This window comes from Leptosomus discolor, chromosome 1, assembly GCF_034619465.1.
Source record: "Leptosomus discolor isolate bLepDis1 chromosome 1, bLepDis1.hap2, whole genome shotgun sequence".
Lineage (NCBI taxonomy): Eukaryota > Metazoa > Chordata > Aves > Leptosomiformes > Leptosomidae > Leptosomus > Leptosomus discolor.
Window position 1 is genome coordinate 153284106 of NC_141391.1, and position 24270 is coordinate 153308375.

General features: G+C 40.6%; 1 protein-coding gene across 1 annotated transcript in view; it reads right to left on the bottom strand.

The window, feature by feature from the left end:
- Positions 1-16196: 16196 nt before the first annotated feature.
- PKP2 (plakophilin 2) overlaps positions 16197-24270 on the bottom strand; it is a 46281-nt gene continuing 38207 nt past the window's right edge. Inside the window, exons 8-13 of the mRNA XM_086467696.1 lie at positions 23075-23236; positions 22054-22227; positions 21304-21457; positions 18858-19047; positions 17802-17889; positions 16197-16265 (exon numbers count right to left, since the gene is read on the bottom strand). Of these exons, the coding sequence (XP_086323822.1) occupies positions 16197-16265; positions 17802-17889; positions 18858-19047; positions 21304-21457; positions 22054-22227; positions 23075-23236 (837 nt within the window). The remainder of the gene's footprint in view (positions 16266-17801; positions 17890-18857; positions 19048-21303; positions 21458-22053; positions 22228-23074; positions 23237-24270) is intronic.

Genomic DNA, 24270 nt, shown 5'->3' on the forward strand with positions numbered 1-24270 from the left:
AATTTGGTTAAACTATTGCAAAACCACACTCTGAGACAGCAATGACATCCAGATCAAAACACAGATCCCTGTCCTGTATGATGCTGTTGTGGCTCCCTGCCTTTACTTTGTCGTCCACAGTAAGTGTCCTTCAATGCAGGCCTTGGGCTTCTAAGTGCTCCATAAAACTGCTGGATGATCATGTGTTGAATAACCTCACTAAGGAAGCATTGCAAATACTTGTCATTTGCAGCTAGTTTAAAACTAGTCGGCAACCAGGACAGACTGGAGAGGTGTTCTTTACAAAGACAGTCAAAGTACAATTAACCAACGGTTCAAAATACCTTGAGGCAATGCCTCTTCGGTTTCATTGATTTGTTTTTTCTCTTTCAGTTCAATTCAAAGCAAATTAAGTTTCACCTTAAATCATAGGACATCTTTCTGCTTGTTGCCAGTCTTCTTTTGTTGAGCTTGTGTGAAGATCCAGTGGTGATGGCAAACCAGGGAGCCTACTTGCCTCCTGTTGCTCCAGCTTAATTTCAATGGGAGAAGCATTTTTCAAATTTGGATGACAGAGGCTGTTGTGAGATCACCTAGTAAATCCGTAGCAGGCAGTGTATTAAGAGCTCTCAGTCTCTGTCCTTAGTTGTTGTCGGAATGGAGCTTCATATATCATACCAGAGATTAGATTGGTTTGACTGGTCTATAAATTCCTCGCCTGCCTTTTATCCTCTCTAACGATAAGCATTCTGCTTACCATTCTGTGGTCCTTTTGAACCCCACCACTTGTGCTGGAGATAATTGATTATCTCCAGAGATTATTTCAGTTTAAGTATTCTAGTGTATGTTTTACTAGACCCTAACAACTGCAATGTATATTTTATTAGATTAGTGATTAACTTGTTTTCTGCCCAGTCCGTCTTGTTTCATCTGTCTCCTTTATCTTTGCAAGATTTTATGTATAGCTCAAGAGTCCTCTTAGACCACTGCCTGATCTATGTGAAAGGTTGAAAATTAGCTTAGGCGTTTGACTTGGCCAATTCTTATACTGTACTGGGATTAACAAGAAAGCAGTTATGCCACTGAAATAAATACAGATCAAACTTCTTAGATGGCTACGTAGCTGGACATACTACAGACTTTACTAGAACTATTTTTTTCATTTACCTCTTTAGTTTAGAACTGGAAGAGAATATACAGCACAGGGGAAATGAAAAGTATGAGGAATGATTTTATTAGCATAAACACCAATGTGAGTATTCCCTGTAAAAGGAAACGTATTATCCTAAGAAGAAATCTGAGCAGATCTCAGCTTCTGCAAAACAATTTCTGCAGAGCTATAAAACTATAGAGCTGAAATACAAAATGTTATGTTCTGTCTGAAAATCTGGTCATTTTAATTAAGCTGTCTTCTTCCATTCTGGCCAAGCTAGAAACGTCATTTTCTTGAATGCTTAGAAGATGGTTTTAGTATTGTCATTAAAGGAGATATATTTGCATGAAGCCTTAAATGCTCTGAGAGTGAATTGGGAGCAGTTTGCAGCCAGGCTCTCCAGAGGGTTCTTAAGAAACCAGTTGGATCCTGCCCTCCCTGGCAGGCAGAACTGCCTGGCCTTGTGTTCCCAGGGGCGAGCAGCAGGGTGGCAGCACTGCCAGCGTCTCACCCTTGTGGGCAGCAAAATGCCGCACGGATATTTCAGTGACAGCCCCGGGTGCAGATTTCTGTACTGAGGCTGCCTATAAAGACAGTCTGGCTTTTAGGCAAACTCCCCACCAGACAAACACACACGCACACGCACGTGTGCGTGCACACACGTACACACACACGCCTTGTGGGAAAACTGTTGTTAGCTGTCTGGAGAGCCAGAGGGTTGCTCTGACACGCTGACACACCTCTGATGCAGCCAATGTAAAGTTTTTTCCCCTCTGGAAATGTTTAAAGCTGGTCTAGATGAACTTCAACATTTCACTTGTTAAAAGAATCCATTCTCTTATATGTTTTTTTCTCATTCTGGAAGAAACATGTTTTGGAAGTTTCTGATTTCAGGTATGATTATTATTATCATTATGAGAAGGGTATGCTGAAATGCAAAGGGTTTATTTCTAACAAGGGGTTCCTTGCCCAAAATTGGATAGAATAACCAGCTGTTCTAGTTTACCTGAGCTCTTTACCCTTCTAATCCTCCTTTCCAATCTGAGTGAGAAACAGGGTCTTGTCGGTTTTCCATGTTTGCATTTTTTTAGGTGCCAGGTGATTTTGTGGAGCTGGTAGGTAGATAAGTCACTGCTGCTCTTGTCCATGCAGGGTGCATTTAAAAGTACTATTTTAAATATGCCATGTCCTCACTTTTCTACAGTTAAGTTTTGGCAGGGGACTTCACTTTGTGGTCACACTGCAGACGTGTTTTAATGGCAACGTTCAAAATGCAGCAAAAGCTTATATCTAAACTTGGCACCTAAACACCTCCTTCCAGGATTGTGGGGATGGCTTGCCAAAGTAAGTTCTCTTCAGCATTTATCTGTGCATCTGGCCCTCTCTTGGCACGGGGTGGGCCAGTGCAGTGTGAAATGAAGTTACAACTTCAGCATAATGTTGAAATGTAATAAATTAAAGCCTCTAGCCAAATGAAACTCGTAATTGGTATGTCGCTTTCAAGTGAGAGAATGGCTCAGGCAGGTTCAGAGTTCTGCCTGAGTTGCAGAACTGCTGTAATTATCCTGTGTGGTTTTTAACTGAGAAAAACAGAGAAAAAGACAGTGCACTAAGTTTTAGAACTACAGTCTGCTGCAAATATGCAGCTGGCATCTAAGGGTTTCAACCAGATTAAGTGTTCGTGAACAGTAAGGCAGGGTCAAAAATTGCTATTGCCAACGCAGGCCGAGTTACTTGTAAAGTACTATGAATTCTTGTGGACATAGACATTAGACTGTCATTAAGACTGTAATTTAATTTCAAGATTAAACTCTTCCTTTCTGTTCCAATGCAGATACAGAGCATGTGCTGGAAATATGAGAAGACAGACTAAAAAATGTAATTTTACTGCTGGTTCTTCCTAACTTTCAACGCTTGACTTTTTTCTCTCATTCCTGAGGACATTCTTCTTATAACCAATGTACTTGAAATTGTATAGGCACACAAACACATGCACACATATAGAGAGGGACACTGGAATTTGGTGTGCCTGAAGAGATTTCACACCTTTCTAGAAACAACCTAGGTGATATGAAAGCTCTTTTGGCAAAAGGGTGCCCTCGAGCTAGCATATTGTGTGAGGAAGCTCCTACAATAAATATGTGTGGGAGTTGCTGAGTATATTTAATCTACATTTGTCTGTTAGAAACAATAAATCTTGAAAAAAAAAAAAGTTGATTGTTATTTGACCTTGAAGGTGGAGTAACACCCAACCAACTCCTGGACCTGTTGTGCTTATAGCAGTCCGAACACTCATGAACAGAGGAAGTGCTGCTCAGAGCATTGATGCTTTTTGATATCAAGTTTGTTTGATAGCTATCAAAAGTAATTTCTCAGGAAAGAACAAAAGAAAGCACTTTATCTGAAGCAGGTACTTGCAATTCATGTCAGTATATATATAATCAATGTTTCCAAAACATAAACTGGACTAGTGCATTGTGCATCTGCCAATTGGCAGCTCTGAGAGACAGCACATCACTTCTAAGCTTCACCCTCTTGAAAGTGTCTTCAAGCATTCAGGGGCCAAAGTCAGATCAGGGAGATGATAGAAGTCACTGAAATTACAGGCCATTCCAACTGTGAAAAAGTGGTGTTAAGTGACAGATTGATCCATATCCTTGTGGCCTTTCTGATCTCTTGGAAAATTTCTCTAGGTCTTTGTCAGATGGCTGAGATGCAATTATGTAATTTTCCAAATCTTAGTCTGAAGTTGAGGCTGGGCTGCAGGGCTGTCTGTATCAAGCTGGTTTATACAGCTGAGTTCAGGTGTGATAAGCTGTAGTATGGATGGATTACTTATATATTTGGAAAAAATCTATGATTTGTATTTTTAATAGTAAGAACAAACTATATATTATGAAAAAAATTACTAAACCAATACATTTCTGGCTTAGCTAATCCTGCCCAGTCTATAACTCTAAGTTACACAGACCTCCCCTTTCTTATTCTTCCAGCAAGGATGAGAAGGTGACGTATGGCCTCACAGCCACGTGTGCTTTATGTTCAGGAGGGCTCCACAGTGTTCATTGCTGCTACAGGACATCAGTAAAGAGCAGCTCCCTTCCAAAGCGATGTATCTACTGAAACCAGAGAGGACTATTAAAAAAAAAAAAGAAAAAGTGGAAGATTTTCAAGTTAGTATATGGTCATATAACTGTGCAATTTTTAAAGAAAAGATTTGATTGATATTGCTATTACAGCCTCCAGCTCCACAGACATAAGTGAGCATTGCCAGGAATAGTGATAGTTTTGTTTCTAAACTGTTACACTGTTCTGAAACAGTAAGTTGCTATGGATATTCCCATTGCCCTAAAGAACAGATTTGGTAGTAACTTAACCTTTTTTTTTTTTTTTTTTTTTTTTTTTTTCCCCCTAGCATACAGCTCTGTTCGTTCATTTCATATACATGTGGGCTCCTAGCAGACACTGATACAATTCCACTTAGTGCAACAATGGTCCTTTCAATAAGATTTTTCGAAGGATTAAAAAGCAACATGAACAACAACAAACTACCACATCAGTACTTTGCTGAGGAAGTGGCATGGATTGTCACTGGAAAGTAATGTGAGGTGGGTATTTTAGGGGAGAATGGAGCTATGTCCTTGTGTGTTTGAGATGGCAAAGGTGAGGTTAATTCATGCACTGCTCTTCTAGACAATGCCAGAGAAGACTAGTTGTTTTGAAGGACACCTAGTTCATAACAGATTTTATTGGTGCCAAGAGACTTTCATTGATCTGACAGGTGAGCAACAATAAATAGATCACCTTTAGGTGCAGGAATCCAGTATACTCTTCAAGAACAGGTAAAACTTGTTGGTCTTTTCCTGCAGTACATTCTGAACTGTAACATTTATACAAAGAATGAAGTTTGAGCAGAGTGTTCAGGTTGTTATTTCCTCTGTATTTTGTATACCAGAGGCTTAAGATACTCAATATTAAAGGGTAGTTTTGTTCCCAAATGGCATTATGTAATTTTTTTCTTAAAGTGCCTACCTGCTTTAGGAATAAAAATTTCAATTTTATATGTGACTTGTGATGGCAGCTAGGTTTCTTAAGGCCTAAAACATCTTGAAAGCAAGACTCTAGGGTAAACTTTTCCTATATGACCAGGTCTTTGGTGGTTTCTAAACCACTTACCTTCACTTACTCAATTACCTTGTATCCGAACTCTGTGCTCGGGCTCTGCAGGGTAGCATGCATCTCAGTTTTGTAAGGACAGGACTAACTCCTCTATTAGTAATTACTGCTGACTAGTTCATACATTTTCACAAAACTGTAACTGAGGCTGGTCAATACAGCAAAATTGCTGAGACATGGGGCTTTTAGCAGATATTCCTTAAATTTTACATCAACTAAGAAAGAAGCTCAGGATTTACCTTGTGAACAAACTGCCTCCAACTTCATTACATCTGTTAGAATAGCAGATTACTGTAGCATGCTGCCTTGAGGGTATAACAAGTAAATTACTTTCATATGAAGCTCTTTCATATGATTTTGGGCTGTTCCCTCCTGAGCTATGATATCTATTCCTTCCTTTTTCTTTGTTCAGAATTTACTAGGTGACAGATGCCATACAAACTTTATCCATCTATTAACTGCTACCCACAGGCCCAGGTCTTTTCCCATTCCACTTACCTAAGTAGGAACTAGGTTTCTAAATATGTTTAAAAATATAGGCTCAGTCTCGATGGGCACTTCTTTAACACATCACCTAGTTCCCAGGTGAGCTAGCATCTCTAACTCATAGGTGTTGGAAAAAAAGCAGCAGAATAAAACTGATCTCTAAGCTATCATGTTAACTACAAAAGAAGCTCCAAAATTTCAGATGAGGAAGACTTCTACAGTGCATTATTATCCTTCTCCTCTTTCCTCCCTGATATAAATCTCTAAGAAACAAAACAAAAAAAAGAATGAAGGCTCATAAACTAAAATGAATCTATACATGCAAGTCCTAGCTCTTTAACTAATAATACCAACCTCTAATATTTTTACCTACTGAACATGATAATTAGCATTAATGTGGTAACTGTAATGAGAAAAACAAGTGCCACATTATGCAAACTTTTGTACTGAGGACCCAAGATTTGAATTCCTCTGGAAGCCATCTATTGATGTTGGCTGCTGCGAACAGCTAACAAACAAGCTAAGGTTCCCTCCTTATCTGAGACCTTTTTCATAATTGACTGCATTGCTCATTCATCAGCTAGGCGAGACTCAATGTCCTTTAAGAGACTGGAGTGCTTCTTGACGTGGGGTTCACATATAAGTTTCTAATTAGTGAGTTGATTAAAGGAATTTCCAAAGCTGGCCCAGTCTGACTGATAGTGAGTGTTAAAGCTGTAATGTGAGAGTTATACTGAAAGGAGAGGACAAAAGGATGAAAGTACGGTAAGGGAAGCTGTCAGCATTGTAAAAAATCAAAGCTCAAGCAAAAGTACAGTAGATTTTGAAAATAGATATGGGGAAGCTCTTTTGCAGTGATGATTTTAAGACCCACTTCAGGAATGTCTGTAAGTTAGTGTTGTTTTTTTCCTCAACATGTATTTTTCCTTTCAGGTAAGGGTTGTATGAAATTTCACGGAGGCAGAACTGTTGGCTTGATTAGAATAACACAGAAATACAGAAGCATTCAAAAGCTGTGAAAAACTATCTGCTTTGCTGTGAAGCTAAGCTTTGTGCTATGGAACAAGAAAGGGGTGTTCTTTATGCTACCAGAAGGTCAAAACATCTTGTTCTAGTGTCATTGGCCAAACCAAGTTAATGCTAATGTTAGTTGGAACAAATGTTACTCTGGTCTGCTTCTTGTAGCTTGCTAGGGCCAAATGGAGTTTGAATCCCCAACTAGCAGATGAGATTGGCTTCAACTGGAAAATATTTCCTAGTCTTCAGCTAAAGTTAGCTCAAAGAATTTATCTTTCTATCCCCATGAACATAAACTGGTTTGTTATTCTTTCACTTTATGCCAAGAAGCTTTTAAAATCCTGTAGAAACAATATAGTACTGAAGGTGAGAAAACACAGAAGTACCATTGAAATGTCATCTGTTGTCAGCAACTGTCGTGGTTGCGCTGAAGATGTCACCGTTTTCACTGTGCACAGAACGGGAAATACTGAGTTACCATGCCGTTTTTTTCTCGCCAAGTCTTCAAAAGTGGTAAAGATGGAGTGTCCTCTGACCTCTCTGGGTAGCCATTTCTGGCATGACATCACTGTCCTGCTAAGAAATTTTTTCCTGATGCCCAGCCTGACTCTCCCAAACCTCAGCATGATGTTGTTGAGCTGTTGCTGCTTGCTTTGCCACCTGTCACTATTGTGACGTTTGGTTCTGTCGCTTCTGGGGCTCATTTTCAAGTACTTGTAGGTTGCTTTACAGCCCCACTTTGCCTTCTCTTCACCAGGCCAAACAAGCCCATGTCCTTCAACCTCTTCTTATAGCTTACATACTCTAGGTTTCCCACCACCTTGGTTGCTCTCTGCTGGATCCTCTTAAGCTTCTTGGCATTCCTTTTCTTGAACTGGGAGGGTTCAAGTCACAGCACCCCAGTGCAGTGTTATTCCCTGCCAAACAGGAGTAACAGCTTCCCTTGGTCTGCTGGCCATGCTTCTCCTAATGTAGCCCATTATGCTGTTTCCTCAGTTCACAATGTACGTGGCTGTTGGTTCCAGTTTCACTTGGTTTCCACTGTAACTCCCAGGCCCTCCTCAGCAGGTCACCTGCTCAGCTGGTCAGTCCCAGCTGGCATTAATGTCCAGGATTATCCGACCCCCTGTGCAGTGATTTGCAATTCTTGAGCATAAACATCTCTGTTGGCCAGGCGCTTGAGTCTGTGCGTCAAGATGAGGGTGTCCTTGTAGATTCTAACACAGCTTAGGCTTGTTTCCGCTCCTGAGGAAGTTCGAAGTATTCCTAGGAAAACTGACTTCACAAGACTTATAGCCTGTTTCTCTTGGATAATATTCATATCCAAATCTGAAGTTATTCTTACACTTTTTCAGTTATTCATAATACTCCTGGATGGCAAAATCACTAGTGTCTCCATTAGTAAGTCCTCACCAAATCCTCTATCTAGTGCAAGCATGATCAGCAGTGTGGCTGTGAGAGCAGCATGCCTGTGTTTCACAGAGACCAGTGAGAATACATATTAAAAGAAATGGAATGTTTGTTCTGGACAGCAACAAGTTGATTTGGTGTACATGGAAGAGCTGACCACCTGTAATGATACATGCATAATGTATAACGTACGTGATAACAGGGGTAGATGCCGTACCCAAGTACGCCTGTCTGTGGGACACCAATGAAAGTACAGGATGGCAAAGCTCCTGAGCCCTTAAAACTATTTGTGTTTAAGGCCAAGCATTTAAAAACTACAGTCCAATGAACATGAGGGATTTTTAAAGTCTAAAAGTCCTGTGCTGCTTTATTGATGAAAAAAAAAAAAAAAGCTTCAGTTACAGAAAGCTTTTAACAGAACTTGAAAATCCAAGGTGTTGTGATTTAATTTTTTTTTTTTTTTACAACCTGAGGTTTTACCACATTGTTATTTATATCAAACTACAAGCTCAACTTTCACAAGAACTATCCCTCCTGCTCCCCCAGAAGCCCTTAGAGCAGAAAGCTGTTTATGGGGACAGGTGTGTCACACAAGGAGCCTTTAAAGAAAGACTCCAAACAGACTTTGTCTTATGAAATCTCTATAGTGGATGCAGTTATCAGTCAGGTGCAAAGAACTAGGTGCTGCACAGCACAGGTGTGAGAAAGCCGTTGTATGTCCCTACCTGCAAATTACAAGGGTCAGAGCTATACAGGGAAGGGTTCACAGTTTGAAAAAGTCATATCAGGAAGAAGAAAATGGCAAGTAATGCAGTATGGGGATGGTCTGCTAATTCAGCTGTGAGTGAAAGCCAGTGACAGTTAAGTGACCCGGCATCAAGAAGGAATATGAGCATGCAGGGCTTTTAAGTACCACTTTCCACAAAAATGCTGGAGCTGGGGTATTTCCACAAACCACCACCTCAGACATTACGGTACAGTTTCTGAGAAGCACGTTTGGGGAAATACAGGACTCCAACTAGAACAATATTAATGAAGATGGTTCCCATCAAAGCTCTGCAGGGATTAATAAATAGGCATAAGATATTTGCCATGGCTCTCTTGTCCCTTCAGAAATTATCTTGCATGTGAACAAAGTTTCAGTGAGCTAGGCTGCTTCTCCTGATATATCCCTTTGCAGTGAAATGGCAGGTTGGAAAGCAATCCTGAGAGCGTCTGAAACCTCTTACCACTGACAATGAGCTATGCCTTATTTTAGGGGTATCCCTTGCAGGGCCCATGTTCTTAAATTCCCTCTCACCCCCCTGGAGGATTCAGCTCTTTGTATATAGAGGTATTGCAAAACACCAGTGTGTGTGTGTCTGGGTGTGTGCACATAGGCCTTTCCTGCACTGTTATCACCTTAACATCCCCCTCCTCGGGAGAGCTTTTAGACCTGTGAGCAACCATTGTATTAATGAAGCTACTGTTGTAAGGAAGAAGGACCCAAACAGATGTATCTCCCTTTGTTTCAGCAAGAAAATCCACACTTGCAACATCCTTTGTTTTGGGACCCTCTCTTCCCTCCACCCTGTGCCGACTTTTCTGTGTCTGGGAATTGGTTTTGGGTTTTATGGACGTAAGCAATATGTTACCCTGACTTCACTGCTAAATTTACAGGAGAAGGAACTGACTTCAATATGGGAGCAGAGATGGGACTGCTGGATTATTTCTGGTCTCAACTTTGTCAGCAAGATGTCACCTTCAGAGATTGCCTGCGAAGCCAGAGCAAAAATGATTTGTACTTTATAGCATGTGTGCAGTTTTCAGCAAGCCTGTTGTACAAAGGCTTTCCCAAAAACCCATTAATTTATTTATCTTGGAAGGGGGTGGGGGAAGAATCATATTTTGCCTAGTTTAGGAGGAGAGTTACTGTTATGGCCCAGAAAGAGAAAAAAAAACATTGGGAAGATCTTCACAGAAATCCTTCTTTTCTTTTCCTCCTGCCTTCCTCTTCTTACCCTGAAAAAGCTATCGTTAAATGACATGAATGTGAAAACTAAACTGTCCCTCTCCAATAAAGATGCCTCTGCTTAAAGGACAACAGCATAAATCAGTGTAAACTGTGGGCTATTTGCTGTCCTTTTTGTGAAGACAGCTAGTCATGCCTGGGCTTTGCTTGCAACCAGAGCTAAACATCCTGGGGACTGCCTGGGGTGAAGGAAAGAAACCTTGCCAGTGGTGCTGTTAGCAGTCAGGGGAGTGTGTTCTTGCCCAAATTACAAGGTCATGATCATTTAACAAGAATTCAATGTTTAACAAGAATTTCATTAAAAGATTTCTCTGGCTTGAGATGTTACACTGATTTTTAATTGGTTTTTAGCTCTGTGTCTACAGAGAAATAATTCTAGCCAAGGCCCTACAACCAGACTGCACAAGTGGAAATAGTGACAGAGCAAAATACACATCTGCTGCAGGTGGTTGGTATAAACATGTGAGAGCTCAGAGACCACTGTCCAGGGCTACACCTTATTCGTTCTCTTTCCTGGTTGGGAATCAACTAGCTGCTGTTTGCTGATTTTAATGGAGAACCTGAGAGCAGACATGCACTTTCCAAATCTTTTGCCAAGCACAGTTGTCACGACTGTTTGATCGATGCTGCTTGTAAATATTACTTTGTAGATTCTCCTTTTCATCAGCATGTACATCATCAGGCCTGGGTTTCTTATCACCACCTCCTTTTATTTTAAAAACCTTAATCTTTGTCCATATGTTTTTAAAACAACAAATATGAGCCTGTTAATAAAATATTATTTCAAGGCTGTATGTATCATATGTTTAGAGCAGCTTTTTTCCTAGCATCAGTAAAGAAGAATCTTCTTATGGATCCTTATTTTGACTTTCAAAAAGATAGAGTAAAGTTCCTGTAATCCCATTTTTCATTTTAAGTGTGAGGCAGAAGCCGGATAATGCACCCAATCCAATGTGCTAGCAAACAGAGAGAGCGGTCAGCTCACGTGGCTGCCCTGTCCTTCCTCAAGGATAAAGGATGTCTTTGAAAGCCTCCATTGTTCTCTCTGCAGCATCCAGCCTGTTACTGTAGCTGCAATGCAAACACAAAGGTAACCACAGCACAAATGCACCGTACAGCCTGCCCATTACGCTGCCAAGCAATGTTTTTATTACAAAGGGCAAGTTTTATGAAGAGAAAGCCTATTTCCTCTTTATACTATTTCCTTACTTTTAGTTAACAGATCTTTTTCTACAGTCTTTTTTAATCTCAGTTATAGATCATTCATCCTGCATTCCACATCCAAGGTTCTCCAGCCTCAATAAGTTGCGTGGGGTTTAAACTCATGCACAGTTTTAAATTGGGCTATGCCCAATGTCTGATGTTTTGAGTTAAACTCAAGTGCGCTCATGCATCCTGAGGCACAGTGTGCTTTCCAGGCAGAGTTCAACACTGATACTACAACATTACTGGTTTATTTTGTTGTTATTCCAAGCCAAACACAGCTATACTGGCTGGGCCCCATTTTCTTATGACCTTCATGGGCTTCAGAAAGTTTTTGAACTTTCTGAAAGATAATACCCTCCTAGGCAGCAGCTAAAAAAGCCCCTTTCACTCTTCATCATTTTATTGTGTCCCCCCAGTGGCTTGGCTATTTCAATTCCCGGTGAACACAGAGTAAGACATATTTGTGAGGGTCAAATAATGTCCTTGAATCTCTCTAGAACTGAGGGAAACCTGTAATCTATTTAAAGTTACAGGGGCTCACAGATATCTAAATACATTAGAGGCAGTAGTGGAGCCCCAGAAAGCAAGAGCAGGCTTAGGGCTTTTGAGGCCAACACCTTTCAAGGTGCGAGTGACGGCAGCTTGGCTCACAGTCCTATAGTCAATTACAGCTTAAAGACTGCAAAACGCAGGCATAGGTAAGAGAGGGCCCTGTGTGATTTTGGACGGAGTATGTGCTCAGCATGGAAAACAGAGCATAAAGACAAGCACTGTATTTGCAGTGGATGTTCCTGTTCCCTTTCATGGTCATGGTGCTGCCTGCTCTGTGACCAAAAGCGTGGGCATGTTCGGAAGGCCCTGATACCTTGGGGGTATTTGCAGTATTGGCTTTAAACTGTAGCTGCTAAGGACAAGTAAGACAAATGCTTGCTTCCTCTTTTTTATATCTGTGGATGTTTAGGCTGGTCTGAGAGATCACTAAGAATAATAGGATACAAATAAGGGAATGGGAGCTTAGGTTGAATAATGGAAAAATTTGTAACAAATGTTAAGGTCCTAAACCTGAATTATTTACAGTCACACTGGCCACAGCACCGGCAGATACAGCTGAAGAAAGGATGTAAGCAAACTCTGTTTTCTGATCCTGAGCTGACAATACCTCTAACGTGTATAATAAAAAGTTTTTGGCTCTGAACATGTGAAATAAGATAAAATGGGTTTATTTCCTGATCATATGCAAACCTATTAAAATAGCCAAAGTATGACTATAGAGAATGGCAAAACCCTGATCTATGTATACTATCTGCAATAAACCCCCTTTTGTCTTTGGTATATTTGAGCAAAACTCCCTTCTGGGTTTTCAATGGGCAGATGCTATGTAGCATCTAAACCAATATGCCAGCTGTAAACTCACATGGTTATATTAACACCTGATTCTTCAAGCCTCGTCCTTGACGCACTGTGATGTTGAGATCAAATGTGCATTTTCTCCAGTCCGATTTCTGTGGCTGTTTCCAGATCTTTGTCTCATATCAGATGATGCCTTAAGGTCATGTTATCTTCCCGATGGGCTGGGTCTAGAGTATGAGTCAGGAATGTAAACTGAGGTTTTAATCAGTAGCAATTAAAGCAAAAGAATGGAAAAGCAGCTGCTGGAATTGAAATAACATAGGAAACATCAGTCTCATCACTTCGTGTAGCTTGTGTGCAATTTACACTGTGACTGCATGATAGCACTCATGAGGCTATCTCATGAACCACCTCCCCAAGAGGGCTGTGAACTGATACTGTTGGGCTTTTCCGTCCCAAACCCTAAAGACAGTATCACTTCGTGTTTGAGATGTCCAGTGGTGATACGGCCCATGGTGAAGTTTACTGGCAAAGTCCAGTTAAAGTGAGCTGAAGACAGAGGCTGCCAGGTGCTTTGACAGGTCAGCAATACTGGACAAAGGAAGCTGTAATGGATATTGTAAGTAAAAACAAAGTATTTGCAGGAGCATTCTGATGCCAACAGGAGCATTACACAGCTTGCCTTCAGTAACACTCTCCTGTTACAGAGAAGTGTAAGTCTCTGTACCTAGATTTAATTTAAAAATTAATTTGCCCTTTTAAAGGAAGGGTTAAGGCTTGAAAATACATTTGCTGCATCCCAGCAAGTAGGTTCAGTAATAACAACAAAGACCAAAGACAGATTTTTTTGCATTAGAGAGAACACTTTATTATTTCTCTGACTAATATTCTTTGCTTTCTTTGGAGTCCTGCTGAAATGTTTTTGATTGCATAGAAGTAGGAGATCAGTTGTAACAAGGTGTGTCATTGTTTTTCAACCCTGTTTATAGCTTTCAGTTGTTGCCGGGTCCGATATACTATACTTCTTTGTAACTTTTGAACACTGCTTTGATTTTAACGGGACACTACCCTAGAATTACAGAATCATAGAATCGTTTAGGTTGGAAGAGACCTTTAAGATCATTGACTCAACAGAAACAACCCAAAAGTTTGCACCCCCTTCTTACGGACATCTTACTGGGATAGACATACTAAGCAGGGCATTTAAAAATGCCCAGCATTGTTTTTTGTTTATTGTTTTGGGTTTTTTTTTTAAATACCATGTGAGTTTCACAGAACAAAACGAGTGCTTGAGTATGTCTAAAAGCCCCCTTCCTGATCTTTAGACTGCAGTTCATCATTCCCGTGCTACTCTGAATTCAGGTTTACTCTTTGTATATTAATTTTGCTTACGAGTACTTTGTGAGCAGTAAAAGTACACTTGTCCAGGTTTCCTGGTGTTTATTCATTTATGGCATATGCAGAGTTACTTGGGTTAAAAAGTCAGAAGAAAAAGTTAGATTTTAATTGTCTTGTTTTCTATCATATTTTTAAAAATTAGAAAAACAGTTTCCTTAACATGCAGTGCTGTAAGTTCCCCTCCCCTGTGTTGTTTTTGGACCTGGAGTATTTTGAAAATAACCTCTTAAAAAAAAATAGTATTTTTAAAACCTCTTACTGGAATGCATTTGATTTGAGTTATTCAAAGCAAATGCAGAGGACTAACAGATCTATGAAAATGATCTGCGATGGGGAAGCAGGGATGTTTGCTTACCTCCCCAGGACACGTTCCATTCTGCACGCACATGTGGGACATCCCGGGAACCCTATGAGAACTACGTGCACCTACCAGCAGAATCCAGCTCCCCAATATCCAGAAACATGTTTGGACACAGTGCAATGTCACAATCTGCTGGTTGTTAGTTTCGGCTAGAGGCTAGACCTTTGGCCAGGAGTGTTGGACTGAAGAGGCCTGATGATCTCTGTGAGGTCCCTACTCGAAGGATTACACATCCCCTTCTGGCTAAGAGCAGCTGTAATAGCTCCTGTGCCAGCAGTTCAGCATGGGGGTACAGGATGGGCTCCGTTCATGCAGGAAGGAGTAAATACATATGCCAAAGTTTTGGTTGTCATGAATGTAGCTTAACTCACTTGATTTCAGAAGAGTAATGGCAGATCATTCCAGCTGATAAACCAATCCATAGAGTTTTATATATTTATATATATGTTTCCTATTGGTTTAATGGACAATTTACTGGTTTGCTGAGATGAATCTCGCTTACTGAAGGTATCAGATGGGGTTTTTTAGTGCTTCTTTTCCCTCTCTGAGGATCATATCATGGGAACAGCCTTTAGGTGCTTAGGAATTTTTCTCCTCCTGTTATCTATTCCCACATGTGCAGACACAGTCCTTCAGTTATTGCATTGCACATAATTGCTGTAGGGAGGATGATGATTTCAAGTAAGAGAATATGAAGCAGGATCAGACGAATTCTTCAAGCAGCATGGAGCCCAACCTCTTGTGTGTGTGCACCTATTATTTCAAAAATAAAGGCAAGACTCCTCTCCCTTTACTATATATAGATTATCAACAGAATCATTTTGAAAATTCAATTTCCTTAAAACAATCACTGAATCACCAGCGAATCACTCTTCCACCAACTAGCAAAGAATGACAGGTCTAAGTTCAGCCCAAAGTGTCTGAAACATAGTGGTTCTAGTTAAAACCCTTTCTGGACGCAGTTATAAATTCAAACCACCATGTGAAGGAGGATGAGAGGAGCAAAAGGGACGATGAGACCCATGTAAAATCAATTTTGTTGTTGTTGCTGCTGAAAACTCAAAGGAAAGAGGCTTAAGAATCAGTGAGTGCATGAACACAAGCAATACAAAAATAACCACTTTAACTTCACTGGTGCTTTTATAATGCAGGTAGTGAAACAGCTTCTTGTGTATACTCATAGAGCCTGGAGACTCTTATTTAGCATGTGGGAAGAAAAAAAAGGGTGAAAAACTACTATGTCCTGAGCAGTGCTCTTGATGCTTACCCACGGTAGAAAACACTCCGTATAAAACAGTCTGAAAAGAATTTGCTGCCAATCAGCATTTCAAACCTCTCTGTATAAATGCCTGTTAAACTAAAGGCAGTCATCTGAAGCTTCAACTAGTGGTAAATGTGGATGAAACTTCACCTCAGACATCCTGAAGAATCCATCTTTGGTTATTCTTATATTGATATATACAGTGACAACAAGGTGATTAGGATTAAAAACACAAAACAGCTACCCTCTAGTCACCCCAGTCTTATACAAAATCAGCCTCTTTTTTCTGAGATACTTCGTGGTTCATGATGGCAACACCAACCACGTGAAGATAGTTACATTAACTGATGTATAATCTCATTTGTCTTCAGTGGTGTTATGCTCTGATTCAGTCTTTTAGTGAGTTATAGGCTCTCGTGGTCCGGGTATTGATGAAATCTGCCTTCTTAAAGTCAGCCTTTGGAATGAAACAAACAGAATAATTTATTATCTTTAGCGCCAATTCTGCAAGGGAAGGGTGGGTTCAGCTGCCTAAAAGCTAGATATGGAGCCATGATAGGGGTCTAGGCAGAGTCCTCTACAGTCAACAGGGACAGAACAGGAATGACTCCCTTCAGTGTAAGATAGGTGAGATGAATCATTGGAGTTGCTCAACTCTCTCCACTGACCGGGGAGCCTATTCTTCTAGCACAGGTCTACAGACTTCTTAACTCTTTAGGTGACTAATGTCAGCTGAGATTAACTCTATCTGAACAAACAATACTGGGCAATGCCAAAATGACTCAAGATTTTATCAGTCTCATTTGATCACGTGATTTCTGTTGCTTTTCAACAGAACAGACCGACTTTTCAAAAATGTCTAGGCACTAGGTGGCCATACCTGATATCTCTAGGGGACCCAATTTACACAGGAACAGCAAGTAATCCACATTTTTTGAAACTCAGATCCAACAAATGTGTCTTACAGGCATACCCAAAGTACCAGTGACTTCAGAAAATTCATTCCATCAGCGACATTGCTGTACAGTAAAGTACTAAACTAAAGGAATGTAGTTGAGAAAAAACAGAGACAACAAGGTCCAGTTAGAGTTTATGGGTACAGCACCCTTACTCTTGAATGCAGATTTCTGGTTTGTGGGGCAGTGTGATGCAAGACCATTAAAGGATACTACACTAAGTAACCTTTTTTTGAGCAAATTTCAACAAAAAATCTACAAGAAGAAACAAGCTGACTAATAAGTGCTAAAGGCCAGCACTTGAAAAAATGGAATAGTGTTAGGTAATAGGGAATTTTAGGAGACAGAAATTCTGAACAGCAAGAAAAGAAGGAATGAAAACAGTTTGAAATGCAGGCTGAAGGTAGGTAGGTTGAAGTCAACCCAGCTGTGTGTTGAAAAAAGCAGTCATAGAGCTTCAAAAGGAAAGAAACAGGTTTGTTGGCTGATTCATGCTTGTAATTTTTTGTTTGACTTTGAATGTGGCAGTAAATGTTTGCCAACACCTTTTCCAGGCCCTGGCTTTTTGTCTGAATATAACCAATACCTGGGCTCCCAGACCATACAAACAACAAGGAGAACAACACTGCTCTGTTTTCAAAGCAGGAAGCTGCCTCGCCCTGCCTGTGCTTTTGCTGGCAGCTTAGGCCCTGTGTCAGGTTGGTTCAGTCAGTGGAGGACGGACACCTACTGCGCATCACTTCTCACCACCTGACACTTCTGGCAGGCAGCAGCAACGTTCTTCATAAACTTTGCCAGTGGATACAAAACCACAGAGGGACAGAATATGAGCACAGACGAGACAAAATTAAGGACATGCATTACTTGTGCAGGATTATGTACAAGTAATAGAAACACCAAATTCAGAGACCACTTGAAATCCTATCATAGGTTGTTTCTTAGCAGTGCAGAAGTGCTAAGGGCCCCAGAGGACAAACGAGAGGGTTCTAGGTCCAAAAGGACAGATTACATGTCTTTGCTCTAAACACAGATCTTACCTTTTTGTAAGCACTGTGGAGATCGGTGTGTGACCACAAGGAGTAGAGGAGGACTGAAGCAGCCCTGCTAGCTTTGCTGACCATGTTACTGCAATTTTGCAAAAAGAATGACAAAACATGTTTAAACTCCCATTTCATAATCACAGTGCTGTGCAGACTTCAGCAAACATAACCTCGTAGCATTTATTCTGTCTCTCCTCCTAAATGCTGTTTTACTGCTCTTTAGGTTTCTAGCATGTTTCCTGCTCTCCTGACTACGGAAACAAATGAAACATGCCTACCTGCTGCACTCATTGTTCAAAATTAGGGAGAAATTAAGAACTTTATAGCCTTCATCTTAGAGCAGCTATCATACTATTCACTTTCATTTGAGGAAAATACACCTCAGCATAACAAGCATCAAAAAAGGATCTTTCCAGCAGGTAAAATCTGTCATTAGTTAGACAGGACTTAAACTATTCAGGGCCTCATGAGGTCTCCTTTACTGAGATTAATTTCCTCTTTCATTTTGTAAAGAGTGGAAGGCAAACAATAATTATTCATATTCATAAAGCATTAAGTCTCTTTTGAGTAAATACTGGTTGCATGTGATTACATATTGAAGAATGATTAAAGGAACTGCAAATCTATTCTCTAAAATGCCACTTTATAAACAATTTTTAAGTACAGTTCTATAAAATGTATCCCTGTGCTTTACCACTAAAGATTATCAGGGCTATGTTACAAGGAACAGGAAAGATAGAAACTTTTGGTGGACAGATAAGATTTGATGGTCAGCCACTATAAATATCAGAAAATAGACAATGTTGTGCAGTTATCTCTTGAGGAGTTATTTAAAATGCTGGAACATGGCAAATTTAGCTGTGGCTGGAACAGTTGTTACAAGAGGTTTTTCTGTATTTCCCAATATATGCAATTCTATTCCTATCACAGCCAATTGTTTAAACTGTCCTGTACCTTGAGATGCAGTGTGTTTTTTCAAGTGGCAGAGGTTGCAGTTTCTTTTTTCCCCAGAGAAAGGGGAAGGGAGAAGAGAAGGCTTCTCGGTCATCTTACCTGTCATTCATGCTGATGGCAATAATTTTTGGTAGGCCATCAGCACTCAGGAGAAGCCGTGCATTGTGCGAACTGCTCTGCGTCAAATTGTACAAGGTGTAGCAGATGGACGCTGTGGTTTCACAGACAATATCAGACCCCGGAACAGACTCAGGAAGTATCGAGACCAAATCGGGCAAAACTTCTCTAGCTACAAGTAGGAAGAGAGACAAGCAACTCCATTACTGACAGGTCCAGATTTATCTAGGGGTCCTACAAGACCTTGTTTCTCCCATTATCACCTATCAGGGTGCTGTGTGCTCCCACAACAGAGTCAGGGTTTCATACCTGCATTACATCCCCACAATTTAGGGTAAGCTGCGTCCGCACTAAATCGGACAGTATGTATTTTGCCTCATACACAATACATTAACACCTTGTGTACTGTAGTGAGGTCACTAGGCATGTGCTAGCAGCAGGCTGCCCCTTCCCAAGGAACCCTGTGTCCCCTATAGGTAACCATGGGTATAGTGATATACAGCAAACCGAGAAAGGGTGACTACAGCACAAATGTTAGTGCTGCACTTGTCAGGGGTTGGTCTATAAGGGAATGTACACACTCTGCCTCCTGAGCCAGTGTGTAAGCTATTTATTTAAGATGAATGTCGTATTCTGAAGTCCATCCCTACTCAAGACACCTCACTGCTTTGACCACACTGGATACAACCCTACCAGCCACCCAAACAGCAAACAACAGCTCTGGACAGCAGCTGAGTCCTACTGTACACCGAGAACTGTGCTGTGTGGGCCAGAGCTGACAGAGAAAATTATAGCAATCAGCAAGAGCTCGTAGCCAGCTGCTCCCACTGTAAGAAGTAGCACTGGGCAATAGTTTGGGGCATTTTGGGCCATTCTCCCCTCCCTACCCAGTGTTTCACTTGGACAGAGCGCTTTGCTCTCTGTGAATTCAGTTCATTCCTCCAGATGGGTGTGCGACAAGGTTCATCTATATCGAGATTAAACTACAGGCAATTTAGAAAAGGACCTTTTAAAACTGAATGAACCATCTGCTATGCTAAGTATCAGTCAAAGCAATTATGTCAGACATGACAGTCCATTTTTACCTCTATTGGTAAATCAAGGAAGGTGATTTTCGGAAAACACATTTGGAGTATCTTGAAAATGTCAGTTCAGAACAAATGTTATTTTTTAAAGTAAAATAGAAAATTTTCTGCTGTTTTCAATCATTTTACTCTTAGAGAAGTTTTATATTAAATTTCTCTCAATTTGGTATCAAGGATCATTTTGCTTGGTAAATATAGACACTTTTATCTAGGAAACAGTATGCCCTTCCAAATGTTTTCCTTTGGCCAAAATCATTTGGAGAATTTGACCTGAATTCACAATATGTTTCCAGTCAATCAAAAAGAATACCTTTTCATGGAGAAAAGCTTCACCTGAAACTCCCCCAGTTCTCTCCACCATGGGTAAAAAGCAAGAAATTGACTGTGGATGCGCAAAATGAAGCACCTTTCTCCAAAGTTTCATCTTATTCTGTCTTTCCCACAGGCTTTCATAAATTGTTTTTCCTGATGAGATCCCAACTTCTCCTCAGTTTAATTCCTATTCTTTCTGAGGGATTCACCACTTGTCATTTTTAACACCATATGGATTGTGCCTTTGAAATCAGCCCAACAACATGTTGCAATATTTTCATTAATAAGGAATGTTCTCTAAGGATTAAACAGTGCCCAGGAGACTGTTCTGCAGAATTCTGGACCTTAATCTGACCCATGAACCAGCTGTATGCCTGTAATTTCCCCTTCCCCCTTTGGTGGGAACAGGAAGGACAGCAAATGATATGAATCCATTTTGACCTATCAGTAGGAAAAAAATTCAAATATACATTAAATTGAGATGAGAATACTCAGAATAGAAATGGCTTCTGATGTGAAAAGTATTATAATGTTTAGAAATAAGGTCCTCTAAAAAGACTGAACTATTTTCTCTATAGCATCTTCTAGCTTCCATTCTCAAAAAACATATGCAGGAAAAGTGTGAGCTTCCAAAGTTTTGTGTCTAAAAGAGGAAAATATGATGTTTGCTAGAAGAAGTAGAGATGTTCTATGATTTCTTGCAAAGGATTATGTAGCTGTGGCAGCACAGAATCTGGCACTCACCTTCCTTTACCCTTTTTTTACTTCCATTATGCATTTTTTGAAATTAACATCAATGGAAGTACCTGATGAGGAATACAAAATTTAGAGAACATTTGAGGTTACAAGTCTTTCTTAGGTAAAACTCTTTATTTTCAATCCTGTATAATGACTGCAAGTATCTGACCTAAAAATCTACTAAAGTCACATATCAAGTTTTTTTTTGTGTATTTCTTTTTTTAAAGAATGATACTTTAAGGTAAAGAGAGCAGAGAAAGAAAGCCCAAGAGGCAAGGTTAGTCTTTGCTCACCTATATCATTTTGCAGAGAGGTGTTTCGAGACAAGTTCCTGAGCAGTGAGACTGCTGTCTTCTTTACTGTCGGGTGGCTTACATGCAGCATAGTTCGAATACTTGGAAGGCCATTTGCTTTCTGAACAACAGTCCGGGCCACAGCAAACGGCATCTGTTATAAGGCAGGTGGCAATAGCGTGTCATTACCATGAATGTATAGCCTCATAAAAAAATGCTGCAGGTTCTCTACATCAATTTAAGCATGTTTATAATAGTTTAAATTCAGAGCTACATATGAGCTGCAACAGAAAAGGAAGGTGATATAAAAGAAGTTTCGAGCCCTCTTTCTCCCATGTGCTCTTTGGCCAGTTCCTCAGAGGTCATTAATTTCTTTGACACAAAAAAGATCTGCAATTGTGTCAGAGCTTTCCTCTCCCCATAGGACTGATTACATTCCCCAAAACAACTTTTTTGGTACTTTTAATATCTGCTCATCCCTCATTGTGCAATGAATTAGCAAATTCCACGTGTGGAGGTGTACACAGAGTGGGAAGAAGCAGTCCCCATATTTGCCAAGCAAGAAACAGCTGCACTGCTGGTTATGACTTTCCCTTCAATGTTCTTCGATCTCCTTGGTCATGTCTCTGAGCCAGTGACTCGTCAGTGGTTACCTGAGCTCAGCGTGGTGGGCATGTTGCACTGCAGCCCTAAACTCTATGCATTCACAGTAAGAACTAAACGGCAACAAAAATAATAAAGCCAACTTACCGGTCCAGTGCCAGCTGTGAGGTTCTGAAGAGCTCCCAGGGATGCCTCCTGGGTGTAGTTTCTGGTACTCTTTGCTATTAAGGAGAGATATATCCTAATCAGTGTGGAATGCCAGAGTGATTCAACACCTCTGGGATTGCTCTTTTCCTCAGGCAGCGGGGTGTCCTGCTGCTTCTAAATAAGTAAACAGATCAAGCCTTTAGAAACAGTGACCTTATATGTCTTAAAGCATCACAAGCTAAACTAGCCATTTTGTAATGCTGTATGACCAGATTATTTGCAGATTGTCAAGCTGTGAACTCAAATGACAACGTGTAAAATTTCAATATTCAATTATACTGCCTACTCCATCCAAAAAGAGAAGATAGGTACGGGGGAAGGCGCTTCTCATCTCTCAGCAACTGAAACTAGAGGCCAAGGGCAAGGAGAAACAGAAATGGAGTTGTACTGCGGTTGGAATGGGTTGAAATGAGAATACACTCCACCAAAACCAACAGATGGGGAAGGGTCATCAATCCCTTTCTTTCGCTTTTGCCTTCCCATCTAATATCCGTCTTCCCTCCAACAACTCCCAGTTGCCAGGATATTTGTGATCTGTACCACATGGCATCAAAAGAGGAAGTCCTGAGATAGCCCAAAAGCCAGAAAGTCGTGGAAGTGGTGAGTCACCTTGTGCTGGTTTCACTAGTGAAACCATCACAACACCCACTCATTGGTAGGGCACTTGGACAGCTGTTGAACGTGGTACAGATACCACTTAGATCCATCAGAGGGGATGAAACTGAGTGGCAGTATTCCTCAATTAATGAAACAGTGAATTGCTATGCCTTTTTCATCAGCAGCAGCTGAACAAGATAATGGGTGTTAGGAAAGGCTATCAATAAATTTGCATTTTTGAGGCAAGTAAATGTCACACTACCAGATACATCAATAACAGATTGTTAAATAGATTACAGCCTTATTCTCCAGAAGTTGCTACAACTGATTAACAAAACGAGATATAACTAAACATGTGATTTACCTCTTTCACTTTTCTGCTCCGTGTTCCAAAACAGCCCGGTGTTTTGTCATTGCTAGAAATATTTCTTCTTTGCATATATATGCTCTGGGCATAGCTCTCAGGGAGCTCTATCTCTAGCTGGTAGGAAAGATTGTGAAGAATGCACACACAGTTCTCTGTGGCCTAAAATAACAAAATAATAGAAATCTTGAAAGCTTTGGCATGTGTTGAAGGGACATGTATAGACATGGGAAGAGCTTTCATTTTTTGGATCTTCAACTACTAACTGTAGAGCTTCTAATGGCTTACAGAAGAGCTAGTCTTTGTGCCAGTGATCCACAAGACTGCATTTACCCTGATAAATTAAACGTGCCCTGGGATGTTCCTGAGCACTGAGGCCAACTGGCACACAGGACTTGCATTCGGAGCAGGGTGCATGCCTGTTGGAAATGGTTCTGGGACTTTATAATTCCTGAATTGTGCCTGGGAATTGTTTGGGCGAGTGCGCTTTGGCACAGACCAGAAGCATGCCAAGGAATGTTTAAGAGCTTAAGAGTAAAGATGATCATGTACACACCTTGCCATAGCGTCAGCAAAAGGAAAGCTTTGTAGCTTTCCTAAGAAGGAAGCACTTTTCTGTGGCAGAACGCTTTTTTAAATTAGATGAGCCTTTCCGGGCATGGGTAAGCTCAGGTCTGCAATTTCCAAGTGATGAGTCTAGCGGCAAATAGTTTTATTACCAGCTCCTCCTTTTTTGAAAGTAAAAAAGGAGTAAGTAAGTGGTTTTAAGACAAAATGCAGCAGGGAGCTATTGGCACACGTGTGATGTGCTGGATTCTCCCTGAAGCTAATGGCACTGAATACAGGGAGATGGAGAAGCTCAAGTAACTAATCCTAGAATAGAGCTATAAACATGCTACTACTCAGCACAAGTTATAGCAGGCATGCTGGAAGTGCCCCACAGGCTGCAGCTAACCTTCTCATAAGTGATGGCTGGTCTTCTCACCCAAGTTCACCCAGCTACTACAAGTCAAGCATCTAGTCTAAGCAATGTTCAGGGTTCATCTGCAGTTAATGGTGGGAGGAAGAGAATGAGAGGAACTGGCTTCTGGAGGAGTCCATGTCCTTGTAGTTAGTGGTTTAGGCAGCAAGTATAATTTCTAAAAAACTTAGGAAAATGAATCCCATTCTAAATTATGCAAATTCCTTAATTACAC